This window comes from Hyperolius riggenbachi, chromosome 6 (genome assembly GCF_040937935.1).
Source record: "Hyperolius riggenbachi isolate aHypRig1 chromosome 6, aHypRig1.pri, whole genome shotgun sequence".
NCBI lineage: Eukaryota > Metazoa > Chordata > Amphibia > Anura > Hyperoliidae > Hyperolius > Hyperolius riggenbachi.
The window spans coordinates 316317557-316336506 of NC_090651.1; the positions used below are offsets into that span (position 1 = coordinate 316317557).

The 18950-nt window shown below is 44.4% G+C and overlaps 1 protein-coding gene across 1 annotated transcript in view; it reads left to right on the forward strand.

Annotated features, from left to right (window-relative positions):
• Positions 1-8431, forward strand: part of TSKS (testis specific serine kinase substrate) — a 43141-nt gene extending 34710 nt beyond the window's left edge. Inside the window, exons 9-10 of the mRNA XM_068243001.1 lie at positions 5047-5171; positions 8233-8431. Of these exons, the coding sequence (XP_068099102.1) occupies positions 5047-5171; positions 8233-8365 (258 nt within the window). The 3' untranslated portion in view covers positions 8366-8431. The remainder of the gene's footprint in view (positions 1-5046; positions 5172-8232) is intronic.
• Positions 8432-18950: the final 10519 nt, after the last annotated feature.

Genomic DNA, 18950 nt, shown 5'->3' on the forward strand with positions numbered 1-18950 from the left:
GTCGGGCATTCCTACTTTCGTGCGTGCGGGAACACTCCTGCTCCACCTGTGTGACCAGCTTATCCCACTGCAGCATACTCAAGCAGTGACTGCCTCAAACCTGTGTAGATTATCCTGAGGATTGTGTCTGCAGGATATCTAAATCCAGAATTAACCCAAATAAACCGGGTATACCTCCTAAAAGACAGACAACAATCAACAGGCCAATAAAGATGTATATCAATTGGTTATGTCCACTCACCTAAAGTACAGAAAAACCAAAGTAGGAAGGAATGAAAATGGTGAGTGGTACATACCAATAAAGCAATTCAACCAAAAGTAATAAAAATATATGAAACTTTATTGTATCAAAAACAGTGCATCTAAAAACAGCCTGACCTCATAACCTAGCCACCCCATCCATTTAACTCCACAACATCCACAACAAGCTCAGCATACATACTCAAAGTGACATGATTCAAAAGCACAAGGCAGGTAGAATGTTTCCGCAGTATGTTTCTGCAGTATTAACAGAGCTCAAGTTGAAAAAATGCGTTAGTCTGCCTGTACAGTTTCCACTATGAGAGGGAAGCAGCTATTACGCTGCGCTGTTGCTTGCGGTCCTTACTGAAAAGACACATCAGGCAGTCTCTTTATCACCTCTAAGATTGTAGCCAGGAAAACAAAATCAGTTGAGTTTGGCCAAAAGCAGTTAGCAAACAAACAGCAGTGAGGAGTAGCGCCAGCACATGTGCATTAATGTCCAACAAAGATGGCAGAGGAATACCTCAATTTACTGTTCGTGGAGCAAAGCACAAGCAAGCGGGTTGATGCTGTCACACACAGATCTGTGTCTGGATAGCTTAAGCCAATAAACATCGTCAGTCACTGTCCATAAGCATAAGCAGATAAATCAGCTCCAATAGCAAAGCTGAGCAGAAGCGGTTCCAGTGCTGATTGGCTTTAATAATAAAGGCTGCTCACCAGGTCTTGTGCTCAAGATGTCACCCGATACTGCCGTGCAAGTTCTCCACCCGATGGAAATAATGATGGTGTAGGCTGAGGCTGAGTGATGCTTAGACAGCCAGAGGGCCCATCGGAGAGTCCATATGGAGAGGTGGTCGGGAGGCCAGGCAAGCCAACGGTGACACCACTTCACAGCCCCGACATGTTTCACGAGTGTATCCTCGTTTCCTCAGGAGGCGTGGTTCACCTAAAACAGCTGACAGCCGCTTATAACGGCACTTGTGCCCTATCAGACACGCTCCATTCATGGCTCCGCCCCCTCCGCGCCGCGTACCATGCGCTAGCCAGGAGCGTCCCCACACCACCCCACAACCGCCAGCCGCAATCCGGCGGCAAGCGGGGCGCCAGAGAACGCGCATGGCCAGACGCTTCACGTCGGCCGGAGCAGGTCCCACATCCCATGCCCCATTTCCGCCCGCAGCACTACGTCGGGCGGAAGGAGCAAAGGAGACCCGCCCGGCCGACGTCAGAGACACCACGTCCGCACACCTCCATGGCAACCAAGTGCCAGAATGGAGTTAGGCACGGCGGATGTCCCACAGGTAAACAGAGGCACGGAAAGGTAACGGAGCCACACCATCAAAACATGCATGACACATGCCTCACCCATTGGTAAAGATTGCAAAAACTGTGCATTCATCATTTTATATAATCTACACCCATGCCCATATATGTCAATTTTCTCGTTAGCAAATAGAGGTTGCAAACAAAAGCAACTCCTAGAACAGCGGCAAATCTGCCAAATATATCTAAAAATAGTAGTGGGAAAGGGACTCTTTGTGGGAAAAATAAACGCCCGCCGAATTTAGCGGTTAATAGCAAAGCCCCCTTAAATGCCAGAAACACCAAATTTGTAAGGAATGTTAAGAAGAACAGAGGGAACAAGAGGGCAATTTTTTTTCAAAAAGACCTTATACTTTTTAATAAAATCGATTTTAAAATTTCAAAGAAAAAAACTATACATTTAAAATCCTGTAATGACAGTTCTTAGGGAAACAATTCCAGCCGACTTTAGCAGTTAATAGCAAAGGCCCCTTAAATCCTAGCAACACCTAATTTGCAAGATATGTTAAAAAGATACTGGGAAACAATATTTAAAGAAAAATAAAAAATGCTTTAATTTTTTTTATTTAAATTTTTGTTTTATACAGTGTTGTGTTTTTGTACAGCAGCAGCACTATATATTGCATTGCAATTATACTTTTATGTCAGAAACTTCTGACATATTTTTGCATATAAGTGTGTATAATTCCTAACAAAATTATCTTGTCAATAAAGTGCAGTTTTTTTGAGCAGCATATACTGGTTGGTGGTTTCTTCCTCTCTTGTTCGGTTTTTTAAAGTACAACACCAGCCTGCTCCCTCACATATCCCTGTTGATCCAGAGGAAGGCGAAAAAACCCTTACAAGGCATGGTCCAATTAGCCCCTAAAGGGAAAAATTCCTTCCCGACTCCAGATGGCAATCAGATAAAATCCCTGGATCAACATTATTAGGCATTACCTAGTAATTGTAGCCATGGATGTCTTTTAACGCAAGGAAAGCATCTATGTCCCCTTCAAATGCAGGTATGGAGTTTGCCATAACGACTTCCTGTGGCAATGCATTCCACATCTTAATCACTCTTACTGTAAAGAACCCTTTCCTAAATAAATGGCTAAAACGTTTTTACTCCATGCGCAGATCATGTCCTCTAGTCCTTTGAGAAGGCCTAGGGACAAAAAGCTCATCCGCCAAGCTATTATATTGCCCACTGATGTATTTATACATGTTAATTAGATCCCCTCTAAGGCGTCTTTTCTCTAGACTAAATAAACCCAGTTTATCTAACATTTCTTGGTAAGTGAGACCTTCCATCCCACGTATCAATTTTGTTGCTCGTCTCTGCACCCGCTCTAAAACTGCAATATATTTTTGGTAATGTGGTGCCCAGAACTGAAATCCATATTCCAGATGTGGCCTTACTAAAGAGTTAAACAGGGGCAATATTATGCTAGCATCTCAGGTTTTTATTTCCCTTTTAGTGCATCCCAAAATTTTGTTAGCTTTAGCTGCAGCTGCTTTGGCATTGAGTATGATTATTTAACTTGTTGTCGATGAGTACTCCTAAGTCCTTCTCCAAGTTTGATGTCCCCAACTGTATCCCATTTATTTTGTATGGTGCTAGACCATTAGTACATCCAAAATGCATGACTTTACATTTTTCAACATTGAATTTCATCTGCCATGTATGTGCCCATATAGCCATCCTATCCAGATCCTGTTGCAATATGACACTATCTTCCTGAGAGTTGATGATTCTGCACAATTTAGTATCATCTGCAAAAATAGCAGCATTGCTCACTACTGCATCTACTAGGTCATTAATAAATAAATTGAAGAGCACTGGACCCAGAACAGACCCCTGTGGTACCCCACTGCTAACAGTCTCCCATTTTGAGTACGATCCATTGACCACAACTCTTTGTTTTCTGTCCATTAGCCAGTTCCCTATCCATGCACACAGACTCTTCCCCAGTCCTTGCATCCTCAACTTTTGCACTAGACTTTTGTGGGGAACAGTGTCGAAGGCCTTAGCAAAGTCGAAGTATATCACATCTACAGCATTCCCAATATCCATATTCGCATTCACTACCTCATAAAAGCTGAGCATGTTAGTCAAACAGGACCTGTCTTTAGTAAACCTATGCTGATGCTAAGAAATAAGATTATTTTCTACTATGAAGTCATGTATAGTATCTCTTAGTAACCCCTCAAATAGTTTACATACAACTGATGTTAAGCTTACAGGTCTATAATTTCCTGGATCTGATTTTTTGTCCTTCTTAAATGATGGGAAAACGTGGGCTGTACGTTTTTCTTTGAAATTTTAAAATCGATTTTATCAAAAAGTATAAGGTCTTTTTGAATTTTTTTTTCTTGTTCCCACTGTTCTTCTTAACATTCCCTGCAAATGTGGTGTTTCTGGCATTTAAAGGGGCTTTGCTATTAACCGCTAAAGTCGGCGGGCGTTTAATTTTCCCACGGTCAGAAGGAGAAATTTAAAATCGATTTTCTCAAAAACTATAAGGTCTTTTTGAAAAAAAAAAATGTCCTCTTGTTCCCAATTTTCTTCTTAACATAAACTGCAAATTTGGTGTTTCTAGCTTTTAAGGGGGCTTTGCTACTAAACATTAAAGTCGGCGGCCAGACATTTTCCAAATGGCAGCAAAGCAGGGCTTAAAACGATAAATATCGTTCAGGCAGGACAAAAAAAGCAGGTTTTAAAATGATAAATTACGTTCAGAAGGTCTGCGCCATTTTTTAACCTTAAAAACTATACATATCGTTTTATAATGAAAGTCTATCAGGCGCCGTTATAATATCGTCGGGGCCATGCGCCATTTTTCACTGATCCACTAAAAGTGACTAAAATACTATCAGGATCATCATGAAGTAGAATTCTTGTGTGAGCAACATGAAGTGTAAAATGAGCAACTGTGTAAAGCAAATCTGAACCGAAACGTATGAGTTCATTTGTTGTATGTGTAGAAAATAGAACTTTTCTGGAGTCTGATAATCGTATTTTGGATTTAAGGGCTGAATTTTCAAGACTGAATTATCAGCCATGTCTGTCTAAATCACTGAACAGGTAATCCGATCAGGTGTACTGACTCCTCTGGCTGCAATACTGAAACTACTGAAGTCAGAGGTTTAGCCAGAACAGCAATACAACTAGTATTTTTAAATAGGGAACCGAGATCTCTGCACTTCTCTCGCTTCAGTTCCCTTTACTTATTACAGTAAATTTCCAATCTTATCTCTTCCCACTTTTCTGCTTCTGCAAAGGTCACACCACAAGCTGCTATTTTTTTTTCTATTTTTTGAGCCCACCTTGTGCTCTCTTTAACAGAAACAGTTTATATACTTTTCATTCCTGTTAATGCACCCTGCATAACTTTATGCTGTAATTGTGGTTTATCAGTCTCAAATATACCGGTAATAGCAATACTGTTGTAAGTCTGGGTCTGTTTACAGTAATCGTTTTATTGTTGCATAAAGGACATGGAAACACAGATGATGGAGAAACACATGCAGGCAAAGGCAATCGGCTCTGACTTGAGAATGGTTCAGGATGACGCGATACACCTGGAGAACTTACTCTCAAAGACAAAGCTAAGCAGTGGGTAAGGCTACAAGAATGAAGTATCTATGCTGCAGTGACCTATTTTTGTTGGGAAATAAACCTTTTGCTTGGTCCAGCTCTACACTGTTCAGGTACATACACACCTTTGTCTTGTGCTGCCAGTTGCGTAGCGATCACCAAAGCAGCCATAGCGACTGCTATGTGGCCCTTGCTATGGGGCCCATAGCCAAGGGGGGCCCAGTGTTATAGGCTAGCATTAAGGCAGTTTGCAGTGGGCCTCACTTCATGAAGAACTGTGGCAGGCCCCCTGAATTTGGTATCAGTATGCAGAGCCAGGAACGTAACTAGAAATAACTGGCCCCCCCTGCAAAAATTTGGACGCCCCCCCTCAGGGCCGTTTTGGGGGGCTGGAGGGGTCACAGCTCGGGGGGAAAGCGTGGCCACACATCGGCGGGGAGGGCCACGGGCCACCGCGGAGGTCCATCTCTAAGTGCCTCACGCTCCTTCCTGTTTAAACAGGAAGTAGTGTCAGACACTTAGAGATCGGAACCTCCGGTGCGTGGTTGAGGGATGTGTTCCTGCCCGCCACCTGCTGACACTGATGATTGATGCTGGAGGGGAGCGCAGAGGGGAGAGCCCGAGGTGAGGAGAAAGGGACTGTCCCCCCTCCCTGCCGATGTGTGGCCACGCTTTCCTCTCATGCTGCGACCCCTCTAGCCCCCCAAAATGAGCAGGCTCCCCACGGATGCAGGGGCTGCATCCCCTCTTGTTACGTCAGTGCGCAGAGCGATGAAGGGAAGTAACATACCTCTCTTAGCTCCACCAATGATCAACTTTCCTGGTAGCGTTCTTGTTTCCATGACTACAGCGCCTTCTTTCTTTACATGGGTTACATGACAAGAGAGTGCTCAGTGTAAGAGACTGCCACCCTCTTTTTAGTAGGAGGGCTTTTTGGTCTCTATTAGTCCCCTATACTTTCCTAGTCGTTGTAGGTCACCATAAGCTACTTGGGTCTTCTGTATGACAAGAGAGGGCACTGATATCATAGAGACTCGGATGCATAAGGAAGGTAGATTATCGGTGGAGCCACGGAGAGATATGTTGTTTTCCACTTGCTAGTCTGCTTATGTTGGTGGAGGGCTATCTATACTTTGGATAACTAAATCTTAATAACGATAAACATTGTTAACGTTAAATACAGTTTTAAAGCTGATGGGATATGATAACGAAAAGATATTAACCACTTCACCACTGAGGGGTTTTACCCCTTGAACACCAGAGCAATTTTTACCTTTCAGCGCTCCTTCCATTCATTCGTCTATAACTTTATTATTACTTATCGCAATGAAATGAACTATATCTTGTTTTTTTCGCCACCAATTAGGCTTTCTTTAGGTGGGACATTATGCCAAGAATTATTTTATTCTAAATGTGTTTTAATGGGAAAATAGGAAAAAATGTGGGAAAAAAATATTATTTTTCAGTTTTCGGCCATTATAGTTTTTAAATAATGCATGCTACTGTAATTAAAACCCATGAAATGTATTTGCCCATTTGTCCCGGTTATAAAACCGTTTAAATTATGTCCCTATCACAATGTTTGGCGCCAAAATTTTATTTGGAAATAAAGGTGCATTTTTTTCAGTTTTGCATCCATCCCTAATTACAAGCCCGTAGTTTATAAAGTAACATTGTTATACCCTCTTGACATAAATATTTAAAAAGTTCAGTCCCTAAGGTAACTAATTATGTTTTGTTTTTTTTATTGTATTTTTTTTTTTTTATTACAAAAAAAATAATAATTGGGGAGTGTGGGAGGTAATAAGTTAATTTATTGAGTAAAACTAATGTGTTTGTATATGTAAAATGCTTTAGGGTGTAGTTTTACTATTTGGCCACAAGATGGCCACAGTGTGTTTGTTTACATGCGACCTGTAAGCATCCGGAAGGACACTTACAGGAAGCAGTACGAGGCTGGATAAATCACAATGATCACGCTGTTTCTAATAGAAGCAGCGGATCATTGCGGGGGCTTAGATCAATGAACGGGAATGGATTTTCCCGTTCATTGATCTCTGGGCGAGCGGGCGGCAGCGTGCACGAGCGGCGGGAGCACGCGCACGAGCGGCGGGAGCGCGGACAGCGGCGGTAGCACGGAAGGTACAGATTTCTCTAGCCCTGTTTTTTTAGGGGGGGAAAAAGGGACGGAGAAATTCGTACCACGGGGGGTAAAGTGGTTAATGTTAAAAATCGTTACGTAATTCAACAATTCAGCTTAACCCAACCCTACTCTCACACAAAATACTCCCCTGGTGGTGCCTAAAACTAACCACTCCCCTAGTGGTGCCTAACCCTAACCACTCTCCTGGTGGTGCCTAACCCTAACCACCCCACCAGTGGTGCCTAACCCTAACCACCCCCCTACCCCAGGGCTGCCTAGCCCAAATACCCCCAGTGGTGCCTAACTTTAACCAACCCCTTGGATGTGCCTAACCCAGCCACCCACCCGGGTGTTGCCTAACCCTCATCACCCCCTCTGGTGGTGCCTAAGCCTAACCACTCCCCCTGCAGAAACACCCTTACACACATAGAAATGATAATATCTTTGATAACGTCAAATCTGTACATACAAACAAAATAATATGACAAAAAATATAACGTTGCAAGCTTCTAAAACGATAACATAGTTAAAAAACGTTAATGTTCTAATGTTGTTAACAATATTTATTGGGTGCCCTTTTTTCTGCTTTGGGCGCCGTATTAACGATAAATGCATGAGAGTCCATGGCGGCGCCCTTTTTGTCCACTAGCCGCCGCTACCCTTTTTTCCTGCTACCCTTTAGGGGGGCTAATCTGGCTACCTACCTACAAGTCTTTTCCCAATGACAGGTGTTAATTATGGAAATCATTTACTCTCTGTCTCAGTACCAGCAAGCACCTTTCACCAAGATAGGAAGTAATGGGGATTGGGGAACACAGGTAATAAGAAGTGGTGTGAAAACTTCCTAGACTTTCACTTTATAGGCTAGAATATGACTCATTAGCATGCTTTGTCTTGTTCTTTCTGCATTATATAAACCATATTTGTGTTGCTGTTGTAGGGGAAAGCTGGCTCTGCTGAACATGAAGATGAGAATGAACTATCTAGAGGACCGGGTGTCTAAACTACAGACCAGTCAGTTCTCATTAACACCGGAAGCCTGTAGTAGCTTCTCTAAAGAACCAGAGTACTGAGTGTGACCATCAACCGCTAGATGTGGAAACTGAATATAATAAACCAAGGGCATAACAATCATGAAATGCTTTTGCGTTGTTAATCCTGGATATGAGATAGCTGCTGTGAGCTTCATACATAAGAGCATTGGCATAAAAGATGCATTTCAAAGAAACAATCATCCAAACACGTTGCCTGACCACTGGCATAATGATGCAGGCTGGCCATGACTTAGGTTTGGAAGCAGAACAGGTTACTGGGTGTTGGGGGAGCACAGAATGGCTGGGGTAGGACTAGGGGCTGACCTTGTATGACGCAGCCACCCCCTCATCCCCCTGACCGCCGCTCATTCACCTGCTCCAGTGGTCCCCTCCTCCACAGAGTCTGGATCCCCTCAGGTCCTGCTGCACAGCCCAACAAGCATACTTCAGACCTCAGATCAGCAGTGACCCACAGTGAAGAGACAGTAGACCGGTGCCCTCAGTAACAGTGCGTATACAGGAAATAAACAGTGATGTCACTTCCTGTATACGCATAAGCAATATTATGTGTTGGTATACAGTGGAAAGGGCTTTTTGGAGATTTTCATTACAAAGAGTATCTTCCAATTCAGAGCTTTGTAAACTAACCCGGGCCCCGCCGTATTGCGACTGAAACGCATGCCTCAGCTGCAGAAAGCGAAAGAAATAATATTTGGCAATGAGAAGTTTTCCTTAAGATTGTCAAAGGTAATTAGGGTACTATTGGAAATAATATGTTGCAGCTGAGAGATGCCTTTCCTTATCCAAACAAGATCCAGAATAGAATAGAATTGTTCGAGTGTGGGGTTGTTGCAGATAGGGATGTTAGGAGATACTCTAGTGACTGTGGCTCTGTACCTGGAGTGTACTATGTTCCAGGCCTCGATTACAGTTTTCATATTTGGGGTTAGAAGGTAGGGAGCTTTTATTCCTCTACAAAGGATCTGTGCAAGAGAGATTCGAACGACCCCAGACGTGCCGCATCCAAAACTGTAGATGAGTTAGAATGGTCCTGAACGAGCCACCAGTGAGCAGTCACCAGTTGACTAGCTAAGAAGTACTTAAGTAAGTTAGGAAAGGCGAGTCCTCCCTCTGTCCTCCCTCTGTCCATGGCCTATGTAGCTTCCTTAAGCTGATTCGAGGAGTTTTATTATCCCAGATAAAACTGCACATTAGTGAGTTAATTTGTGCAAAGAAGTTTTTGTTCCGTCGTATGGGGGAATTCCTGAATAGATATGTATATTTAGGTAATGAGTGGCAGATGGTGAATGGAGGGGGGTTAGGCTGGTTACCAATACTTGGGGCATCTATACCTGGCTACCTACACTGGGGACACCTATACCTGGCTTCCTATACTGGGGGCACCTATACTTGGCTACCTATACTGGGGCATCCTCACAAGTTTGCAAAAAGTCTAGAACCGACCCTGGGTAGCACCATATGAAAGGGTGGGTGGGTAAGTGAGGTTAGAGTAAATGGAACACATCATAAGGAGAGTAGCACAAAGAAAGGTGGGAGCACACAGCATGGCTTTTGTACAGGTGAGTGTTGTGGTAGGGAAGCACACAGTGGGATTTATGGGACTGGGGAACATGGTGGTAGGGAAGCAGTTTTTTTTTAACTCTTGTCCATCCCTAAGCTGAAAGACAAAGGGGTGTATGCGATAAACTGTGTTAAGCAGAATTACGTACGTAAAACTTTAGTGAGTAGAGTGTAATGAATTAAAAGTAATGTATTGCATTCTGTTCTACTCATTGTGGGGGTAAGACTTTAAACATGTAATTCTGATTAGCGAAGCTTATTGCATACACCCCATAGCCTCTAATGGTGTTCTCCTTCAAATATACCGATACATGTGGAGCTCACATAAAGAGTTTAGAAAATGCAAGATTACACCCACAAGATGTACTTGCATCCAAAGACAACATCTCCCAACATACATTGCGGTACCGCTGCCAGGAACCATGGCTGGATTTCTGTAAAGGCCGCAAAGGCCCGGGCCTTGGGCGGCTGAAGCCAGAGGCGGCACCTGGGTGTGAATTAGAGGTTGCTACATATAAAAGAAAAGGCTGCAAATGGGGAGCAACACATGAAAAAGTTAAACTGATGCTCAAGGGAGCTGCACATGAAAGAGGAGAGTTGCAGTACATGGATGCTACACATGGAAGAGGGGGATACATGTGGAATGGGATGGGCAATGCTGCACATGGAAGTGGAGCAACAACATATCTAGGGGTGGAAAAAGTATAAATCCGGCCTTGCCGGAGCTATAACTTTCGGCAGATGCATCCAGTCAGGTGAAGAAGATGATGCATCCCACATAGGCCAGGGACCAGTGGAGCAGCACCCTGTAGGTAAGTAGTGAAGCTCCCCCCACCTCCCCCCCAAACAACCCCTGCCATTATAAACCTCCGTTATGTTGAGGTTCGTTTAAACAAAAATCACTGGTGCTCAGTTCCCTTTAACGTACACCTGAACTTAGAGGGATAAAGAGGTTGTTCAGGGTCTATGGGTAAAATAATAGAGGGAGAGGATCAGCAGGACAGCCACGCAACTGGTATGTTGTTTAAAAGGAAATAAATATGTCAGCCTCCATATCCCTCTCAGTACAATAGTGCTTTAAAACCAGTCTAAAATGAGGTGACAATTATTACTTGCCTCTTAAGAAGGGCACATAGGAATATGCAGTACAATTCATGTTATTGAAGCACTTGTCAAGCAATTTCTCACTTCCTTATATCAGTATGTGCCACAGAATGACCCATATGTTACCAGGAGTTCCTGTCTTAGCCTGTGGCTCATTTTTTGGCCCACACCAACCTCAGGAAGTAAAGAAAACTCAAGTGTGCTGCGCAACAAATGCTTCAATAAACTACATTGCACTAAAGGTGAGGACGAGCAGGGGCTTAACTAGAAATCACTGGGCCCCCCTGCAAAACTTTGGATGGGGCCCCTTCCACCGACTTTTGTCTACAAAGCTTTGTATGATTCATTATCAATGGTTGAGCAGATGCAATCATTAGAACAGTTATGCAGAGAGCAGTAAGGTTTTTCTCTCCCAAACTCCTCAAGAATCATTACAGTACACAAAGCTTGTGGAGGGGTAGAAAGGCTGGCGATAGAGCAGCACTGTACACAAAACCCTGCCGATCACGGAATAGGGACTGTCTACAAATCTTTGTCTGCAAAACTTTGTATATTCTTTATCAGTGGCTGAGCAGATGCAGTCATTAGAACAATTGTGCAGAGAGCAGAAAGGTTTTTCTCTTTGCCCTTAATGTCAGTCTCTCAGGACTGGGCCCCCTGTGGCTTCTGGGCCCCCCTGCGGCTGCATCCCTTGCAGTGTCTATTGTTACGCCCCTGAGGATGAGCCTGATGGGGGGGGGGGAGATTTCCATGGAGTAGGGGCTGCTCTAAAGAAATCCTGAAGCCTCGCGAGTGAACAAGTGATGAGAGGGATGGGGGAAGGATGGCTGTCTACGGTCTCCCCCCCCCCCCCCCTTCAGGCAGCGAAAGTGTACTTGGGGCACCAGTGCTGCTCCCCTTTCTTGGGGAAAAGCAGTATAGTCAGTTTAGAGTAGACCCTGCATATTCTCGATTGCAGGTGCAATTTGCATGTGCTGTGTCTTTAAATTTGTCGAGAGACATTCCAGCATCCATTATAAGTTAGGTGCTGCCTGGTATGAGCACACACCCTCTTTGTTTCTCCTTTGCACAACATCCATAGTGTGTTGGAGGAGCGGAGAGAGCAGGTTGGGGAATACTGTATCTTCAGATGAGATCCAAGATGTAAGAAGGAGACGTATGGAGGGTGGATGGCCAGGCAGAGCAGTTTAAATTTATATACAGTACACACAAGACAGTCCGTGCACCGCTTCCTTAAGCCACATTTATTTCTCCATTAGTTCACATCAGCAGGTGGATGGGCACAGATACAGTAGCCACTTGTGCTCATGTACATATAAATTGTAACGATCTGACCTGTGCCGTGGACGGGTGCGGGAGGGTGACCAGGGATGAGAGGACTGCGCGACAGCCGTTTCGCGCTGGTGTGGCGCTTGTTCACGTGTAGGTGTCCTTGGGCGAATGGCGACGTGTACGGGCTTCCGTGATGTTACTCGGAAGCCCCGCCCATCACGCACACCATTGGCTCCTGAGTGTTGGGTAGTGATCGTGCATGAGGCTAGGGGGGAGTTTAAATTTAACTCTAAGGGAAACAGAGAACCAGTGAAAGGACTTGTGAAGATGGTCAGATGCAGGGGCGTACAATGGGGGGTGCAGAGGTAGCGACCGCATTGGGGCACGAAGGGCCCTCCTTCAACTACAGTATTAGCTCTCTATTGGTCCTAATCACTTCTACAGATACTTTGAATAGTGGTAATCATTAACAAACTGTTCCCTATCTCCTTCTTGCACCTCTGACACTGTAGTTGCCATTGGCAGGTTTTGGTGCACTGCATCAATTGTTATGTATAGAGTGCTTGGGGGGCCCCATTGTAAAACTTGCATCAGGGCCCACAGCTCCTTGGCTACGCCACTGGTCAAATGGGAGGTGTGAATGAACCTCATAGTTGTTCTTACTGGATTGCAGGGGTCAGAGAGTGGTCTCAGGAAGTCCAGAAAAGTGAGCATTGCAGTAGTCCAGACGGGAGATGACCAGAGCATGGACCAGACGTTTGGCAGTATCAGGATCTAAGTAGGGGTAATTTTTTTGGCGATATTGCAGAGATAGAGGCGGCACAACCTGGAGATGTTCTGAATGTGGGGGGTGAAGGAGAGTGCTGCTAAATCGAGGGTGACACCCACACAGCAGGTTTGAGGGATAAATCAGCCAAACCCCTGTTTGTTAGTCACTTTATTCCTTTCATGACCCTTGTCAGAAATAATGTCATGTGAGCCCTACTGTGAATATTTTTTCTGTTACATTATTTCATCCGTTTGTTTCTGACAGTGACACCAACAGCGGGCCATATTATGTGCAGACATGTTAGAGAAATAGGTGTCACATAAGGTTGTTCTTCTAAAGTGAGGAATATAACAAATGCTGTTCTTAGAGTCAAAAGGTAGGGTTGGGTATTCCTTTTCTAGTACATGGTGGCCTAATTATGGGTTAGGTTAAGCAAACAACGTTTAAAAGGTTTTGTTATGCATAGTCTAAACTAATTACTAATATTATAAATAATGTTAGGGTTCAGGTTAGGTGGATGGCAGGGGTAGTGGTGGTGGTGGTGGTTGGGGAGGTGGATGAGAAGGTGTAAGGTAAATGGAGCTACGCCTAGTGTGGGAAGAGGCAGAGGGGAATGGTAAATTAATGGCATAAATGAGCATAGTAGATTAGCGTTGTGAACGTTTTTTTTTCTGTTAGATGTAGAGGAGCGCAGGGGCGTAACAATAGACCCTGCAAGGGATGCCTCCGCAGAAGGGGCCAGAAGCCACAGGGGGCCGTGGGGAGAATAGTTTGAGAGACTGACAGCTACGGGCAGGAGAGAAAAAAATGTATTCTGCTTTCACCATTGTTATATTGACTGCATGTGTCCACCACACAGATATGGACTCATACACACTCTGGAATTTGTACACTGTCCCTGCTCCCTAGGGTTCGTAAAAAACATCTGTGTCTCACTGCTGCAAAGATCTGATGACTGCATGTACAACCTAACAAAGAACCAGTCACATTTTTTAAAAAAAAGTTATAGACTTTCCCTTATTCACTCTGAAAGGAATCCTAGATTCGTATGATTATCACACAGGCTAATGACCTTATGGCCTCTAATTACTTTTACAACACAGCAGAGTGGAGATTGATGTCTTACTGTTGTTGCTTCATTGAGAGCTTGCTGTCTCACTGAGTCCAAGATCCCATAATAACAGTATCAATCAGTGACATTCTGAATGTTTTGCCAAAGTTACAGAGAATACTATTTGTTATGTTCAGCATGTCATTGTTGTTCCTCCATATAGCATGTGCTCTCATGTAGTAAAATAATACGGCTGTGTGTGTGTGTGTGTACGTACTGGGAGCAGAGCTGCGACGAGGGATTTGTCGGCTGCAAGAGACTGGAGGAACCCCCGGGTAAGTAGATCTGGGGGAAGCATAGATTGCCTGACATTTCCTTTAAGTCTAAGTGTTTTTATCTGCATGGGGAAAACACATTGGTCCTCAGTTTTCCTGTGCAGCAAGGGGGGTGGGGGGCCCCATCCAAAGCTTCACGGGGGGGGGGCATCCAACGTTTTGCAGGGGGGCCCAGTGATGTCTAGTTACGCCCCTGACTGAGGAGGTGGTTAAAAAGAATGCTTAAAAATCCTGCAGCTAGGTCACAATAACCGCTGGTGCCACTGCTTTTAAATTTGCACCTGTGAACCTGTCTCTTTCGTCTTTCATGTAGGCCACAGGTGTCAAACTCAAGGCCCGCCGGATGAATGTGGATTTCTGGTTAAAACATTGGCAGTTTGAGCCAGGGTGCAGCAACAACCCATAGGAGTACGAGCAAAATTAGCATGTAGTCCCCTCCTTAGATCCAACTGCCCCATGTTACTTCTCCCAACATACCAGAGTAGTGGGGCAGGGTAATATTTATCTGCACCAGTGCTGCGTGTCTTCTGTAGCTCCCAGCAGCAGCATGCTCTATACATCCATACCTCCAGCTTCTGAACAGGTGACACACTGCACAGAGCGTGTGGCTGGCAGGAAGATTAGAGAAGACCCTGGAGCAGGTGAATATTAAACTACTCCACTGCACCACTTTGCAGAAGGGGGAGGAGTGGAGAAGGAGCATAAACCGGCTCCCTCTCCGTCACCATAAATAGGACACTTTATTTAAGACAATTTGGCTCGCGACTTAGACTATGTTTTAGATTTAGCCCCCCTATGTGATGGAGTCAGGGCCGTCTCTTGGGCAGTGCGGGCAGGGTGATCGCCCTGGGTGCAGACTGACAAGTAGAAGAAGGGGGTGCAGGCAGAAGGACTTAACCGCCAGGGAGCTGGTGACGCACGTTGCAGCCAAATGGAAGAAGAAAGAAGCTTACCAGCGCGATCACCTTCCTTGACTCCTCCTAGGCTGCCCGCGTCAGACATCAAGTCATCATCACGTCACCACTGCGTGATGACACCTCATGTCCTGTAGCGGTACTGCAGGCTGTGCGCGGCGCCCATGGAGGAGTCGGCTTTCCGGGCTCTCTTTGCCTGTGTGTTTTCCTGGTCCCTGCTTCCTCCTGGATGTGCGGCTGGTCACTAGTAAGTAGGCAGATCTATTTGTGACCTGTGGCTGTGTGACTGTCCCTAAAGAGTAAGGGTTCACAAGTCCACGGGGGAGGGGGCAAGGGGTGCAATTTTTACACTCTCGCTCTGGGTGCAATTTAGCCTAGAAACTTCCCTGGATGGAGTTTGACACCCCTGTAGGCTATGAAGGGCAAGCAAGAACCTGTTGCCACTCCTGGCCTTCAAAGGCTGATGGGTCACAAGCTAAGAGCATAGGTTTGCTATGGATCTTCCTCCAAGAGGATGAAGCAGCAGGAGCAGTCATGGGTTCCCAATCTTAAGGCTCACTTCCAATGAGCCCAGATTCCTGCCTCATGACAGCACATGGTATAGACTGGATGCACTTTTATTATGGCAAAGCACAACAGCGGCAGACTGTAGCAAACGTTGGGCATATGCCCAGAACACCCAATCAGGTTTAATCTGTGGAAGGAATTCTGGTTGTAATTGGCTGCTCTTGGCTAATGCTTTATCATTGCTCCAGTTAATAAATCAGTGCCATTCAGGGGTGGAACAATAGCCATAGCGGGGAGGGGTTGAGGGGGGTCTGGGGGCCCACTCCTCCTCCTCCCTCTATCAACCCGCATGCAAATGAGTGCAGGGAGTGGTGTAATGTTTACCTGCTTCCAGCGCTGCCGATCACTACCATGCATCACAGCCGCCATTTGCCAGCTACCGATCACATAATCGATGCGAGTCACGTGATCGGGTGACAGCGAATAGCAGCAGAGAGCGTGTCGCTGTGTAGCATGGAGGAAACCTGCAGCGCTGGAAGCAGGTAAATATTACTCCATTTCCTGTGTTACTTGTCATGGGTGTCCTCCTGGCAAAGTGTGTGTGTGGGGGGATAGAGCATGGCGGGCAGGAGATTGGATCCCAGGGGGCCCTATGACAACTACTCGGGGGGGTGCCTGGGCTGTTGTTATGCCCCTGGTTCCATTCTACTTCTGCAACTTGTAATTTCATCTACTAAAATGATTCCACCAATTGGTCTGAACTGTAGATCATTTTCCTTCCATTGTTTACTGCAGCAAAGTTCCCATTATCGGGAACTCAGGCAACCGGAATCTCAACTAACTGGCATGCCTGAGGGGATAACGGGGACTGTGCTTGGGGTTTTAAAAGGGGTTTGCAGGGCATAAAATACTTACCGAGCCTCCATTGTGGTCCTCTAACCTTCCTGTAGCTCCTAGCGGCTTTCCGGCATCTGTGCATGGTCAGGTGACACACTGGGAGCCATACACAGAGGACAGCATAAAGCCGGTAGGAGACACAGGAAGGTTAGAAGCCGTCGCCCGGAGGCTCGGTAAGTATTTTATGCTGCAAGAAAGTTCAAGCAACCGGCAAGAGCATGTATCCGGCATCAGTCGATCCCCGCCGGTGCCGGATACCGGGGACTTTGCTGTACTTCTGAAGAGCCATCAAAGCGTAAAGAACAAATTCAATGTATAGGTATAAATTGTCAGCTTTCCTAATCGGGCTGCTCCTGAAATGACTACCAACAGAGGTGGCCAACATCCTCCATTGTGTTGCATCTGTTTGGAATGCATGTTGTGTACCCTGCCTATATTTAGGCTCTGCACATCCATGCCGTTGGTCATTCAGATGCAGCTTGCCTAATCAAGTGCTGCCACCTCCTCCTGCTGTATAGAAATTCACTGTATGTTTGCGGACACACCAGAACACACTCTGATACGAATGAACATGTTTTTAATCAGTGAACAACGTACATAATATTTCCCACGTGTCATGACATATAAAAAAATCTGCAATACCCAACAATATATAACTTAAAATATTAATTTAAAGTATTCACAAATAAATTGTAAAACTATAAATATCTGGTTTGTGTGTATAATAAATATTTACATCCTATATATATATTTTTTTTTTACAGTCTCTCCCTTTGCCATAAACTGAGATATTAGGGTGGGGGAAAACATCCAGTTTTTTACTTGCTGAGTTCTTATTTTTGGGGTGCTTTTTTTTGGTAGCTTCTTTTGAACTACAAGTATGTTCTCATATCTGAAAATTACACTTTGCATTACCTAAGAAGTCATAATTTGTAAAGCCACAATCGTTTGGTTTAAGAAAATAGCGATATTCTTTTTGCATTCATTTTTGCAAAAATAATGTAAAATTAGAGTTTTGAGCAATAAGTCTGTGATTTTTCACTTTTTTTTGCAAATTTTAATGTAAAATGGGATTTTTGTACTTTTAGCAAATTCACTTTTCACTGTAAAAATTACTTTTTCTTTTTTTACCATATTACGAAAATACAATGTATTTTTGGAAATATTTTCTCAAAATCGAAAATTGCATTTTCAATGCGAAAATGACTTTGGCTGAAATTTGCAAGCATCACTGGAAGTCAGCTCTGGTTAGTAGTAAGGCTTTCTAAAGTATGGCCTGAACATCTGTTTATGCCATGGGGGAAGGAGTGAGTAGACAGCTCTAGCAACAAGCTTTCCTCACTTATCCAGTTTATGTTTCCTCCGAGATCTCTCAGTAACTGCAGGTGCCTGATCATCGGCTGGATGATGCTCTGCAGATTGAGGGTGACTTTGTTGCCTGCTTCCTGCTGCTCCATCATCTCGTCTCCATTCATAAGCATAAACTTTTTGTTTGCCAAGTAGAGGTTACAAACTTATGTAGTGCACTTCTGAAGATCTATTCCACAAAGGGCATTCAGATCACGCCTGCATGTCTAAATGTCCACAAATATTTACAGGGACTTTAAGACAAAAACAATGATATAATCTGTGAGTCTAAGAAGAGAATGGAAAAACATGAATGAACTATAACGGAACACCAACGGTTTAAAGTAGAGTAAGTAGAGTAGGCCTTTAAATTTACGAGGCACTCCAACTCCAGGCGAACCTCCCTCCTTTGGCGGTAAGACTATAAGGAAAGGAAGGTAATATCCCGGGCGTGGCCAATGATTTCAGATGATCGTGTGTTTCATATTTGCAATTTAAAGGGATACTCCTTGCAGCATACAACATTGCAGCACAAATGGGCACAAGTGTAACACTAACCAAATATGATGGAATTTTTATTTGTACTGATTGTAGAGGGGCCAGCTTCAAGGAGCCAATGCCCTGCCAGGGTCACAGGTGTTGATGATGTGTCACATGACAGCACTAAAGACGTAAAAATAATTTAGCTCAAGTTAAGCACAAACATTTATTTGTTGCAGTCTGCTTTGATGATTGCCTTTGCTTTAATAATCTGGCCTGCCAGGCCAGCCTATGATGTGACACTAGAGAATAACAAGACAAACACCTGCTGTTGTGCAAGTATTTTTCTTCTAATATCTAGTGCAAA